This window comes from Apium graveolens, chromosome 9 (genome assembly GCF_009905375.1).
Source record: "Apium graveolens cultivar Ventura chromosome 9, ASM990537v1, whole genome shotgun sequence".
Classification (NCBI taxonomy): domain Eukaryota; kingdom Viridiplantae; phylum Streptophyta; class Magnoliopsida; order Apiales; family Apiaceae; genus Apium; species Apium graveolens.
In genome coordinates, this window is record NC_133655.1 from 153,708,892 (window position 1) to 153,723,701 (window position 14,810).

The 14,810-nt window shown below is 33.3% G+C and overlaps 2 protein-coding genes across 2 annotated transcripts; one reads left to right on the forward strand and one right to left on the reverse strand.

Annotated features, from left to right (window-relative positions):
- Nucleotides 1–3,712: 3,712 nt before the first annotated feature.
- Nucleotides 3,713–7,112, forward strand: LOC141686681 (uncharacterized). Its single transcript, XM_074491730.1, has 2 exons — nt 3,713–6,405; nt 6,523–7,112. The coding sequence occupies exons 1-2, from the start codon at nt 3,738–3,740 to the stop codon at nt 6,930–6,932; spliced, it is 3,078 nt and encodes a 1,025-aa protein (XP_074347831.1). The 5' UTR covers nt 3,713–3,737; the 3' UTR covers nt 6,933–7,112.
- Nucleotides 7,113–7,456: 344 nt separating this feature from the next.
- Nucleotides 7,457–14,211, reverse strand: LOC141683040 (hypothetical protein At1g04090-like). The gene is made up of 2 exons (XM_074487728.1): nt 13,773–14,211; nt 7,457–9,408 (listed from the first exon to the last, which is right to left on the reverse strand). Exons 1-2 carry the CDS (start codon nt 13,873–13,875, stop codon nt 7,829–7,831), a joined length of 1,683 nt encoding a protein of 560 aa, XP_074343829.1. The 5' UTR covers nt 13,876–14,211; the 3' UTR covers nt 7,457–7,828.
- Nucleotides 14,212–14,810: the final 599 nt, after the last annotated feature.

Sequence of the window (14,810 nt, forward strand, 5' to 3'; positions counted from 1 at the left end):
ATAACAAAGCTTGATTAAGAGATTATACCTTCCTTGAAGCTTTTTAACACAACACAAGAGCTTTGAATGCCTAAAGAACCTTGATCCTTGCTTGTATAACCTTAATCTTTCATAAAAATTCAAGAAAACTAAAGTTATTTCTTGAAGGTTACTATTCACCATCTTCTTCCTTGATTTATAGAAAAAGATTGGCTTGGAATTAGAAGCTTAAACTTATAGGAAGTATGTAACTATCCATGGGGAAGCTTAGATAATTACCTTGCTAAATAGTAAGTGGTGGAGCTTGGATCTTCAAATTTTAAGAAAGAAGCCGAGAGTTAGCTTGGGAAGAAAGAGATTTTTGTGTTTTGTTTGATGAAAATGAAATGATTTGCTTGGTTGGTTGATTTTTGTGTTGTTTTTGGTTAATGACTTAATTAACCTTGATTTTGTGTGGTTATAATTCAACCACACTTCCTTCCCTTCTATGTCATGCTTGTGTCATCCTCATGATGTCATCCTCCCCTCCTTGTCCTCTTCTCATTGGTTGGGTGACATCATCCTCTCTAATCCCTTTGATTAACTTCCTAATTGTTTGCCTAATGACCACTGATCTGTTATACGGTTCGCTTAACTTTCGTTTTCGTTTATCGTTTGAGGGATCATACCCGGGATCTTATTACTTAGGTTCCCTTAACCTTTCTCAATACATTATATTCCTTTTTATGATCCTCTCTTATAATCCTTTAATTTTAATCCTTTTTATCCTGTTACCTTTTTCTGAATTCTTTCCGTATCTAGTGGATTTCCGGGAAAAATCAAAGTGTTCGGATTTGGATTCTGACGATCTTTACATACACTTATATCCCATATAAAGTACTAATAAAATCTCAGAATATCCATATCAGAACCCCTACATAGTGTGTCATGAAAAGTTTTCTCATTCAGCAAAAACACTATTCATAAGGGTTTCAAAAATTACCCAAAAATTGGGGTTATTACACCCTCCGTCCCACTCGATTCTTTAAATACTTTTTCTCGTACTTGACACAAATTTTAAAACTACTATAAAGTATAATTCTATAAAAAAAAATTAGAATTGTTTTTCTGTATAAAAGTTTAGAAATTATATTTTTATTTAAAAGAAAAAATATTTAAAATTATTTAGTGAACCATGTTTTACGAGAGTCTTAAAATGTGTGTTTATCCCCTCGTCCCCTAATGTAAAGAATCCAGTAGTACGGAGGGAGTACTATTTAATAATATGTGCCTCGACCTATTAGTAGTTTAGATACCATACAAAATAATATCTTGAACTATGAGAGAAAGTAGTTTAGATTTCAAAATAAAAATATTCTTTTATTTTGCATTCAACTGTTTTTAATTATTTAACTTAAACTCTAAAGATTATTATTTACGTTATCAAATCGAAAACCAAATAACTTAATCTACATCTCATAAAATAAAATAGTTTATAAGAAATTATTTAAAATATTAAATATTTTTATATTTTACATTAAAAATCGGATTTATCTTCTTTTTCTCGTAAATTTCAAGTTTTTATCTAGGCTGAACTTAAAATCTGGGCTTTCATATGAATTTTTCGAATTTCGGGCCGAGCTAAATTTCAAGAGAAAAGAAGGCCCGCGGGTCGTGTCGTATTTTTTACGGATCAAGGTCTTCGGAAATTTTTCCAGATCTGATTTTAGGTTTCAGATTTTTTGAACAACTTCTCTGCTCAATATATAACAGAATACTCCATAAAATGTTACCTTAAATATTATATATATTTGTAGTCAAATATAGTTTTTTCAATTAAATTAATAAAATCAATTGTAACATTATTGATTTCCCTGAAATTGTTCTTCTGGAACTTGTTGAATTGACCTCGACTCGGCTCGTTTAGTTATACGAGCCGAATTCAAGAAGAGATTTCGACTCGCTTAATTTAACGTGTCGGCTCGATTCGGATCATGAAATTAAACGAGCCAAAATTGGGGTAAAGGTTTAGACTCTATTTAGTGTAAAATAAAACGAGTCGGCTCGCCCAACTCGTTGAAATCAGTTCATTTAGTTAAACGAGTCGACTCAGCTCGACTCATAAAATTAAACGAACTGAATTAGGAAAGAAATTTAGACTTATCTAGTTAACGAGTCGACTTAGCTCGATTCGATTAATTTCGACTCAAATTATGCTATGTCTGATACTCAATTTGCATGCTCTTAGGGGTATGGGTGAAGAAACAGAATCTACGCATTCAAATCATTACGAGTGTTGACTCTAACAATAATTATTAAAATTTTAGGGTATTTTAGAAAATTAAAATATTTAATTATAGTTATACTTAAGCATTTTGAACATCTAAACGATACTTTTCGAAAAATTTGAAGAACAAAAATTGTAGAAAAAATAAAAAATCTTTTCAAAATAATAACATTCAAAATTATTAAGAATTTAACGAAGCTAAAATTATGTAAAATATATACTTAATGAATTTATTAAAAAAAATTATTTCAATTTTGAACCTTATTATTTCGAGAAGATCTTTTCGTTCTCTACAACTTTCGTTTTTTCAATTTTTTCGAAAAATATCGTTTACAGGATAAAAAGCTTAATTAAAGGTCTAATTAAAATTGAATATTTTAATTTCCTAAAATACCCATGGGAATATTAACAAATTTAACGAATATGGTGCAATTTGTAGCGCCTAAAATAATAAGGGGATGCAAAATGCAGTTATAAAATGTATAAGTAAAGAAGTATATTTGGACCAAATCAGTGGATGCATTTTACAAATAACTCATTTAAATATTGAGAGATGTTAGGATCCAGAATAGTTCCCAATATTAAAGTGATGATATGAAAATTTTGGGTGATGGCCAAAAATACCTTTTTTTTGAGAAAATGTAACAAGAATACCCGTTTTTGAAAGATATGGCCAAAAATGCATTTCTAATACGTATTTGAGAAATGAGTAAGGTTATTACGCATTTAACAAATGAGTATTATTTAAAAAATATAAAAATAATAATAAAAAAAGAGCAGAAACATGATACGCATTCCTGATATGTGTATCATGTATTGGAAAGTCATGATACGCATCTCACGAATGGGTATCCAAAATTATTTTTTTATTTTTTTTTACATAAGTTACCCATTTCTAAAATGATTATTAGTAATACCCAATTTTAAAATGCCTATTAAGTATGTATATTTGGCCAAACATTTCAAAAAATAGTATTCTTGTCACAAATTTTTAAAAAAAGATATTTTTGTCATTTTTTCGAAAACTTTGGAGAATGAGCATGTGTCGTCAATGTCGTCAATGTTTGTTAATGTGACAAATATCACGTCATATAATCGGGAAAAAAATTTGGAGCAAGTAAAATGTTTTCATCCTAACAGAAAATAGTTTATTTTCTATTATTAAATAACAAATCAGTTAACCTTTCAGAAAACAAATAGCAAATCAGTTATCTCTAGAATTTCCCCCATTATACTTGCTGTGCATAATTTTATATATCTGACCAGCACAAAACATATATTCCATTTGCGAAAAACATGTACAACTGTTAACACAAATAATACAATCACATGAACAACAACATTATGAAAAACTATGTTAAGCTTAAGCTGGCTTGTATACTAGTTTAATAAAACAACCAATCATACATTTTTTGTGTATAATATTACACTCCCTTTCATAACATTGTTCATCATTACTAATGAACAACTAAAAAAATAAACCAGTCCATAGATGAAGAACAACACCATGCAACCCAATCTTCAACTTTTGTTCATCTTCTCCTACTGTTACATTGTTTTTAGTGAGGGATCAATTTCAACAACATTGCCGAATCAACATGAATTATCCACATTATTATCTATCAAAACTAGTCTAATTGATCCTCTTGATCACCTCAAAGACTGGACATTTGTCTCTACAAAAACTAGTTTTCAGCATTGCAACTGGACTGGTGTTTCATGCAATCCTCAAGGCCTTGTGGAGAAGCTTGACATTTCCAACATGAATCTCACCGGCCGTATAACTGATGATATGCAACAACTCCGTAGTCTTACTCTACTCAACATTTGTTGTAATGCATTTTCATCTTCACTCCCTAAATCACTATCGAATCTTGTTTCGCTTCAGAGAATTGATGTTTCGTTGAACGATTTTGTTGGAGGCTTTCCAGTGGGACTTGGAATGGCTCAAAACTTGACTGCAGTCAATGCTTCTAGGAACAATTTTGTGGGTTTTCTGCCTGATGATCTTGGGAATGCAACATTTTTGCAAATAGTTGATTTTCGTGGGAGTTTCTTCGAGGGTTCCATTCCAAAATCTTTCAAGAACTTGAAGAATTTAAAATTTCTTGGACTTTCTGGCAACAATCTGACAGGAAAGATTCCAGAAGAGTTGGGGCAACTTTGTTCAGTAGAGACCATAATTCTTGGATACAACTATTTTGAAGGTTCAATACCATCAGAATTTGGTAATTTAACCAATCTGCAGTATCTTGATTTGGCTGTAGGGACTTTATCAGGTTCCATTCCAAGTGAACTGGGTAAGCTCAAGAAACTTATCACAATGTACCTGTATCAGAATAATTTTCAAGGGAAAATTCCAGCTGCTATAGGAAACATCACTTCTTTAATGTATTTTGATGTGTCTGATAATCAAATCTCCGGGGAGATTCCGAAGGAAATTGCAAATCTGAAGAACTTGGTGCTGTTAAATGTTATGTGGAATCAACTTTCTGGTCCTGTTCCAAACAAGATAGGTGAGTTGACTAAACTTGAAGTTCTTGAATTATGGAAAAACTCTTTAACAGGTCCATTGCCTCTGAATCTTGGGATGCATTCCCCGCTGGAATGGCTAGACGTGTCTTCAAATTTATTATACGGGCACATACCGGAGGGGTTGTGTTTTTTAGGCAACCTTACTAAACTCATTTTGTTTAATAATTCATTTTCTGGTCCAATTCCCTTAGGCCTCTCAAATTGTTCTTCACTAGTTAGAGTTAGAGTTCAAAACAATTTTATAACCGGTACAATTCCATCTGGATTCGGAAGCTTGTCAAAACTTCAAAGATTAGAGATGGCGAACAACAACCTTACTGGACATATACCAGATGATCTAGCATTCTCCGAATCACTTTCGTTTATTGATGTCTCCGGGAACCACCTCAAATCATCTTTGCCTCCTAGAATTCTCTCAAATTCTCAACTACAAACATTTGCAGCTGCCAATAATAATTTGTCAGGCGGTATCAAGAACCAATTTCAGGAATGCCCATCTCTTTCAGTTCTTGATCTGTCAAACAATCATTTTTCAGGAGAAATTCCAAAAAGTATTGCTTCATGTGAGAGGCTCGTGAATTTGAATCTTCGCAACAACGAAATGGCAGGTGAAATTCCACTACCATTAGCTACTATGTCCGCCCTTTCCATTCTTGATCTATCAAAAAATTCATTGGTGGGAAAAATTCCTGAAAGTTTCGGAACCTCGCCTGCCCTTGAGATGCTCAATCTATCTTTCAACAAGCTCGAGGGTCCTATACCAAGCAATGGTTTTTTAGCGACGATAAATCCAAATGATCTTACGGGAAATCCTGGACTTTGTGGTGGAATACTTCCCCTATGTTCTTCTCAAAGAACGACAAGTACATGGCAAACAAGGAAAGTTCATATTCATCACATTATCTTAGGATTTTTGGTTGGAATTTCTGTGATTTTTTCCGTTGGTCTCATAATTTTTGCTACGAGATGGGCCTATCAAAGCTGGTTTCTATACAGCAATCTGTATATAGATTGGTTCAAGAAAGGAGACTCAGAGTGGCCATGGAGACTTGTAGCATTTCAGAGGCTAAATTTTACTAGTCCAGAAATTTTAACTTGCTTAAAAGAATCAAATGTGCTTGGAATGGGTGGCAGTGGGATTGTCTACAGGGCAGAAACTCATCGTCCACACTCTGTTGTTGCAGTTAAGAAGCTATGGAGATCACATGATCCTGATAATGAAAGTGGAGATGATTTATTCGCGGAAGTGAATCTTTTAGGAAGGCTCAGGCACAGAAACATAGTGAGGTTGCTGGGGTATCTTCACAATGAAAAGGATGTTATGATGATATATCAGTACATGCCTAATGGTAACCTTGGCGAGGCTTTGCATGGGAAAGAAAATGGAAAAATGTTGGTAGATTGGGTTTCTAGGTACAATGTTGCTGTTGGTGTAGCACAAGGACTAGCCTACCTTCATCATGATTGTCGACCCCCAATCATTCATCGCGATGTCAAGTGCAATAATATTCTACTGGATGCCACATTTGATGCAAGGATTGCTGACTTTGGTTTAGCAAGAACAATGCAAAGAAAGAACGAGACAGTTTCAATGGTAGCAGGATCCTACGGGTATATTGCCCCAGGTTAGTTACATTTCAATGATCTTAAATTACCACCATTTATCATGAAATCAAGTTACTTTTTACCATGTAAACCTCTGTTCAATTTAGTACTCACTATCTTATTCCTTTTTGTTGCAGAATACGGTTACACTCTAAAAGTGGATGAGAAGAGTGACATTTATAGTTATGGTGTGGTACTACTAGAGCTTTTAACTGGGAAAACACCATTGGACCCTGGATTTGGAGAATCAGTGGACATTGTGGAGTGGATTCGAAAGACATCAAGTAACGGAAAGTTGGATCAAGTGTTAGACCCTGAGATAGCAGGGAAATGTAAACATGTACAAGAAGAGATGCTACTTGTTCTCAGAATTGCACTCATATGCACTGCTAAGCTTCCCAAGGACAGGCCATCAATGAGAGACATTATAACAATGCTTGGTGAAGCAAAGCCAAGGAGAAAAAGTGTTTCTCTCAACTGGGGTCTTAACAATTCTAACACGGAGAAACCAATTTTCAGCAACTCACCAGTAATAGGCCTTCTATAGGCAACACTCAACACATTCACATACTGTATATTAATTTACTCTTCATTGCAATACTTGAGAACAAGATTTCTTTTAGATTTGGTTTTTGTATTCTTTTTCTTTTACTTGCAATAGGGGTGAGATGCAATTGTATCTACGCCTATTCTCTGATGATCATCTTCTTCCTTCTTAGAACTGAACTGAAACTGGTCTCGGTTAATCTAATTTCAACTTATTTATAACTAGGAATAACTTTCTAGTGTTCTTTTTCTCAAGGTATTTCTTTTGCGATTATTTATCCGTCTTGACTTTTATTTTTATTTTTTTTAGCTATTTGCCTAAAAAACTTCCCCTGAAAGCAAATCTATTTTCATACTAATAAAAAAAAACTGTCTATACTGACTTTAGCTTATTCTATATGTGAGAAATTTAGTGTTCATAAATTTAACTATTACTTTTGTGCATATTCTAAACTCACACGAGAGCTAAACACATCTGAATTCTGAAATAACAATTTTTTTATGGATGAATATTCCAAACTCACATGAGAACTAAACATCTGAATACTGAAATAACGGTTTTTCATGTAGCATACACAATAACTAGAATATACCAGTAGTACAAAACATTCAGTTTAAACCTTATAACCTCATATTCTATACATGCAAATGTGGTATAAAAAAAATGTTCACAATTCTATACATTGGCAATAAAGATGAAATATTACCAACTGAATGGCACAATGTTACAACAACAATACTCAACATCCAAACAATGACAAACTTAGTATATTCCCTTCATACCTTTGCTCAAAATGTGTTTCCACATTCTGGAATGTCCTGCAATTCACCGTAAGGTAAGAGCCGGATTCTAATACAAGTAATAGCTTCAGTAAGTCGTTGGGGCAGCCAAATTCATCATCTTTCATCCCCTAGCCAGTTGTCTTTCTCCTTTGGTCCTGTCGGTCCTTCCTCGCCATAAATCTCAGTCGGGAACAATTCCATTATGCTCTCAACAGATAACTTGAAAAAAAATGGAAGGAAGTTCATTATTTTATCCAGTTCTGAACGCGAATCATACACAATGGTAGGACCCCACTCCCTCATGTATTGTAACCAATGTGGCTCCTTAACAATTCCTTCTCCAAGATACTCTGCTGCAATGATCTCATAGTTCGTGCATGAATCAATAAAATAATTGCTGCGAGCGGTGTCATTTCTTAATCCTATCTTTAGTTTTGTGGATCCCTGGATGTAAGTACCAGCATGTGGGAAACTTGCATGACCACTTTTTGCTGAATAAATGACTGCTCTATTTCCCTCTATAAATTCCAATGAACTGGCATCAACCCATTCACCTCCACTGTGCTCGGAGAAATACACGTACCAAAGTTCACCAGTGAAGTTGCTGACTCGGAGTGTATAATGCTCCCAATCACCAACATGCTCACCAACTTTGCTCATTTCAATATTCACCAGTCCTGCTTTGATAGTAGATGGTCCATTGAAGGGGCAAAATATCCACATTACAATATCAGTGAAACTTCCTCCTTTAGCTGGTTTAACATGAACGTAAAGCAAAGAACTCTCCATATTACCTTTCTTTATATAATCTCTTGCCTCGTCATCATCTGGTAAATCTAACCAATACTCCCCATCATTTAATCCACCACATGGCAAGTTCGATCCTCTAGAATCTATGGCTTCACCCTTGACTTTTTCTTTACTACATAAAAGTGCTCCATTTTTGAAAAACCATCCCACTGATGAGGGTAGATAAGCCTCATTTGGATGGAAGAAAACTGTTGGTCCATAATGCTTTATAAGAGCATGGATCTGGTCTAAATTTGGCATTGCATGCAACGAGGAATCAAGATTCTTTAAGCAAACAATCTTCATGTCATCTTCAGAATCTAGGTAGGTACTGCAGAAAAATGTCCCAACGGAAACACCTATGCCTAACATTCCCCTTACACAGGATCTAGTGTTCCAAATTTTAATTGGGTAATTGGACAAAGTGGAGAGTGTATCAAGCATCAAATCACACGCTTCACAATCCTCCGTAAGATCAGCTCGGATGCATCTCACTTCTTCAAGCTCAGGCTCCCTTGGATCAGTTGTGACCACAAAACCCAAAGATTTGTAACCTACGGGTGCCTTTGGCTGCCAAATAAAAACTTGTTCTCCATGTTCAGAGTCTGAACTCCAAAGTAATATGTAATTCTGAGGTTTAATTAAAGCAGATCCATTTACGGATTTCTCTTCTTGTCTATCCACAGCCAAATCTCTAGCCACAAGAACATATCCTCTAAGTGGCTTGTCATTTGGCTGACAGTAGTCACCAAAGCTGAAGAACCCATCCGGAATTCCTACAGGTCTGTAAAATGTGACACCTTTTTCTTTCTTATGTACTAAGCTGCTGCAGATACTTTCGAACTTGGTGACTTCATTTACTTCAATTTCTCCTAGGTTTATTCGTCCTGTGCCAAAACCTTGACCTGGGACGATAATATATATTATAAATTGCTGATGCAATTAACAAGCTTGTAAAACAGAGCATCATTATAAGTTACATAAGAAAATGAAACAAGAGAGATAGTCTGTGTCAGATTCCTGTTTCAGAAACCAAGATATGAGAAACATGGAAACACCCAACATGAACTAACAAGGGTCATGAAATAATAGAAAACGTTTGGCGTTTTTAGTGGGTCAATATTAAGGACTTACTAAACAAAGGCCCTTTACGTCATTTTTCTTATGAAAGTTAAACAGATTACCGAAGAGCTAGAGTCTAAATTCTTAAGAGAACTAGGTTTTTTTCATCTCTGCAGATTAACTACTATGCCTTCAGTTCCTTTTTCACACAGATTTTTGTGCAACTTGATTCACAAAGTCCGAAGTCTACCAAGTCTCATTCAATCTATATTGATTGATATCAAAATTAGTTGCACCGTTATATAACGTTAAATAACTTAAATTCAGAAACTTGGCCCTTAGATTCAAGTTCAGATAAGAATATGCCTTTATCTTTAAGATACATAAAGTAGAAGGTCACTTTTCAAAAGTTGATTTGATAAGAGATGACTATCCAATAACCAATTATAACTGAAAATTTGTGCCGAAATCTAACCTCTTCTGTAACAGTGATCTCCAGTTTGAACCTTAGTTCTCATTCCGAAATGTTAGGATGGCTTACACAACAATCTTTGTTGATCAATTACAATAAACACGGAAGGAAAGAACAGATGGAAACTCTTAATCGAAGGTAAAACCAAAAATCACGATAAAAAAATTTAGTGCAAGGATTGTGTATTTCTCCTCACACTCACACTCTTGTTTACAATAAACTTGTTCGATCATCAATATTTATGAGCACACTTAATATCTAATCGACTTTCGAATATTACATGCCATAATTACTAATTTCCCTATTCTAAATAAGAGCTTTATCAGATAACAATTTCTACCAAATCAGACACACCTTGATCGTCAAATATAAGGTCACAACTTAGAATTTTCTAGGAAGATAAGTTACTTCAACCTTGAATTGGCAGTCGAAATGGGTCCTACTCTTTCTTAAAATATTCCCTAACTGATTCTATCATCATGATCGTGTTTCAGTATAGTACTTTGGAAAAAATCTAACTGAGATTGGTTACATGTCTGATATATTAAATGACAGTTTCAGTTGCTGGTAGAATAGATTGAATTTATATCATATACATGTATCCTCACACCACCATCATTGTCAAAATCAGAATTTTTTATTTTTTGAGCCATTCTACCACGGAAGAAGATGCCGACTTCAAAGATGACTTCAAAGATTTTGTGACGTGAACATTTTAAAACAAAACCATTGATATATGAAGCAGCTTTTCGGGAGATTCATCTACTAATTATGAAGCTTTAATCTGATTTTCATATTTTTTTAGTTGGATGGAACTAAGCTCTTGGCTTCTAATTAATGTGAGCATCATAATTATTATATTTCCTATTGTTTTCATCTCCGATTCTGCAGTTAAAGCAGAAATGCTGCTTTTGTAGAGGAGATGGCTACAATTTAATACTACCTTTGAAGTACACAGTTCTGAATTCTTTGTCAAGAATTTGGAGTTGATTTTTCCGAAAGTGTGATTTTGGGGATTTTATTACGTCACAAGAAACCCAATTGAAGTTATTGTCTTGATCCATCTAAGACACATGAGTGAGTGCCCACATTTGCAATTTTCTATGTTAAAATAGCATGTATGTAGTACGCCCCATCGGCAGAAAGAAATAGCTTGTTATTCTTTTTAATTAAAAATATAACCCAGAGGAGAAAATCGTCCAGTGGCTACACTTAATAATTAAGTCTGTTAAAGATCCAAAACTAAGCATATAATCAAACCTCTATAATTTGTTTTTTAAAAAAAGCTCTAAAATACACGAGCTTGTTGTTTAACTTAGATTATATAAAGTAGACCAACAATATTTAGAAAATTGGGTAAAACTTAATATTAATAGTAAAAGTATTCAGACCTAAAATGATAGAGGGGCGGGTATCAATATTGTTAATAACTGATTGCTTCGTGTTTAAAGAAGATTATATAAAGTTTTTAAGTTGTAAGGATTTTTTATTATAAATGTTGTGTACTTTTTATATATAGATTTGTAAACTTTTTGTAGTTTTTAGAATGTGTAAAGAACCGGAATATCGACAACTGATTTATTATCAGTTTTTATATGTAGCCATCTTTCCTTCACCCTTAATTGGCATCATAATGTTTTTTTGAACAGGAAGCAGCTGATTTTCTGGTCACAACTCCTGAATTACTTAACTCCTACTAGATCAAAACCTACAGCCGCTTCCTTGACACGTCTTTTAACATTTTTGCTATGATCCAGTCCATTAGTTCAAAAATTCTCTGCCAACTTTTTGATGGCATCTCTACATTTTAAGTACTATGTGATTGAGTACAGAAGAGAAGGGAAGGGTATTTAAATAAATCGGCACTAGGTGATGTAAGTAAAAATTATCACATTTTAGCAGTTTAACTTAAACTATTTAAACCGTACTATGGAGAGGCAAATGATTAGTTGTATCCCGATCTGGTGGATATAGAAACCCTAAAACATAAAGTCTGCTTGTGTGAGTGCCGAAGTCTTCAAGTTTTAATTTTTACCAACTAGAAATCACACAAACATATTTGTATAATACTAAAAACAGAGGGTTAAGTAATACTAAAACATAAACTATCAGTTTTAAAAACTTCCAAAAACTTTTACCAACTAGAAATCGCACAAACATATATGTATAATATGTTTTAGTTTTTACCAACTAGAAATCACATAAACATATTTGTATGATATCTGTCCCGGTAGGTTCTTAACATTTGAAACAGAGGGTTCGGCACGCATTTTAAGGCTCTAATCTAGTATAGTTCATAATTTATTTTTAAAATTTTCTTTTTTTGAATAAAAATTTAAACATTTAATTTTTAGTCAGAAGAAAAAAAAAATAATTTATGTAACTATACTAGACAAGAGCCTTAAATTGTGTGTCAAGCATAGACCTATCCGAAGAACCGAACCTAAATTCATGAAACCAAGATCCGAATCATACAATCCGATAATTATCTGAAAACCTATTTAAATCGATCCGGAAAATACCCGAACTGAAAATTTAACCAAAAATGATTCGAAATACAAGATCCGATTATAACTCGAAACCGATTAAAACCGAATAATATATTACCTGAACCGAATATGACCCAAAATAAGCAAAATTTATACTTTAAACAATTTTATGTTTATGATAACATACTTATTTAATTATATTTTCTTGTAAAAATACATTAAATTATATTAAAAATACTAAATTAAATAAAAAAAATATTTTTTGAATCTCAAAAATTGAAAAAAGTAATAAGTTATGATCCGAAAAATATCCGAACCGAATTTAATCTGAACATAATTTTGTCCGATCGTAATCCGAATTTTATCGGATTTTAATCCGAATTAGACTCAAACCGAATCACATCCGAGCCGATCCGAATGGTCTTCAAATATATCATAATCCGAAAGTAGATTCGATCTGAAATTGATCCGATCCGAAACCGAACCGGTTATCCGAATAGCCAGGTCTAGTCGAGTACTCTATTCAAATGTTAAGAATTCATTGTGACGGAGGGATTATATAGTAGAAACTGATGCCTATTAGCAAATCCGGTTATTGGGAGTTCAGTTTCCTAATTATTTGCTGAGCGAAAATAATCACTTCCACATATTACTTGTCAGTTGTTGCAAGATGACTACTATAACAGCTCCCAAAAAGCAATTTTGTTGTCCCGAAACAGTTACCGTCAAATAATTTGGAAATTATCACCAAAGTAATCAGCATAGCATTTATCCAAACACGTAATTTAACACAAAGAGAAGTGTCTGTGCTTCTTAGGTAAGCCGAATTTGACCAAGTCCACAAAGGTAGTTTGATTATTCAAAAAAGGGAGGGGGGGTATAAACAACATATAGTAGATACAACAAAACTTAAACAAAAAAGTCAAAGGGGTCGGCTTCTCGGAATATTTGGTAAGTTATCAACAAAATATGCAAAAATCTAAGTCTAAAAATTGTGATTCCAATACCAAAAAAAAAGAAAAGAAGAAGCAGTGTTAGCAGATGATAATAAATTTGCAGTGCATCCATGAGTCCAGTAAGATTGGGCAGAAACAATGACAGCAATATCAAGAAATAAGAGGAATATGAAGGAAAACACACAGTTTGTAGAGAGAAATATAAAAAAAAGGGGGAATAAAGAAAAAAAAAGAAGGTTGAAGCACACAGCAGATGACATAAATGAAGAAAAGGTGAAAGACGATGATACCTGGAGGCCAGTGTGGAAGAGGACAAGGAAGAGAAAAGGGTTGTGGTTGTTGCAAAGGATACAATTCATCATACTCTCCTCTTTCATTGCACAAACAAAACATCCCCTTCAGGAATCAAATCCAAACACACCCTTATCAACAACAACTATTTACTACTACTACTCTCCAAACTTTTGATCTTTACTACCAGTAGTATTTATGACCAAAGATCAAGAGAGAGAGAGAGAGAGTAATGAAGAAGCCTTATTTGCTCAAGTCAAAAAAGTTTGCGTGTGTATAAATAATATTTGTCCGGGAAGCTGAGAAAAGGACGTGGAAACTCCTCTCTCTCTAACAAAAATAAACCAACAGGCGCTGCTTTTTATGGATTCTTAATTAATTGGAAACTCCTCCTGCTCACAATTTAACCCGACTTGTTTGCTTTTTATATTTGTATTCTGTCCTACTACATTTTGCAATCGGAATTCAATTTTCTGTACTACTCGGAAACGCTTACCATTATTTCATGTTTGAAAAGGGTCCAAATATATTAAGTGAGTCACTGATTACAAAAATGAATGAGTCACTTATTTAAAGATTTGTATTAAAAATATTACTTTATCGTAAGTCGAAATTCTTAAAAATATTATATATTGAGTTTCACACATTTTTTATAAATGATATTACATCCAAATGAAAGGTTCCGAGTTCTAATATTTTAGATAATATTGTTAGATTTTTAAAATTTTATCAACTATTTATTTATAATTTTTTGATTGTTTTATTTGATTTAAATAAAAATAAATAGTAGATAAATTTTTAAAAATTTAAAAATACTATCTAAAATACTAGAAATCGGAATCTTTCATTTGGATGTAATATCATTCATAAAAAATATGTGAAACTCAATATATAATACTTTTAAGAATTTTGACAAACGATAGAGTGATATTTTTGATACAAATTTTGAAATAAGTGACTCATTTGAGTCAGTTTTGTAACTAGTGACTCACCTGATACATTTGAACGCAGCAAGTGATCTACTTGATATTTAACCC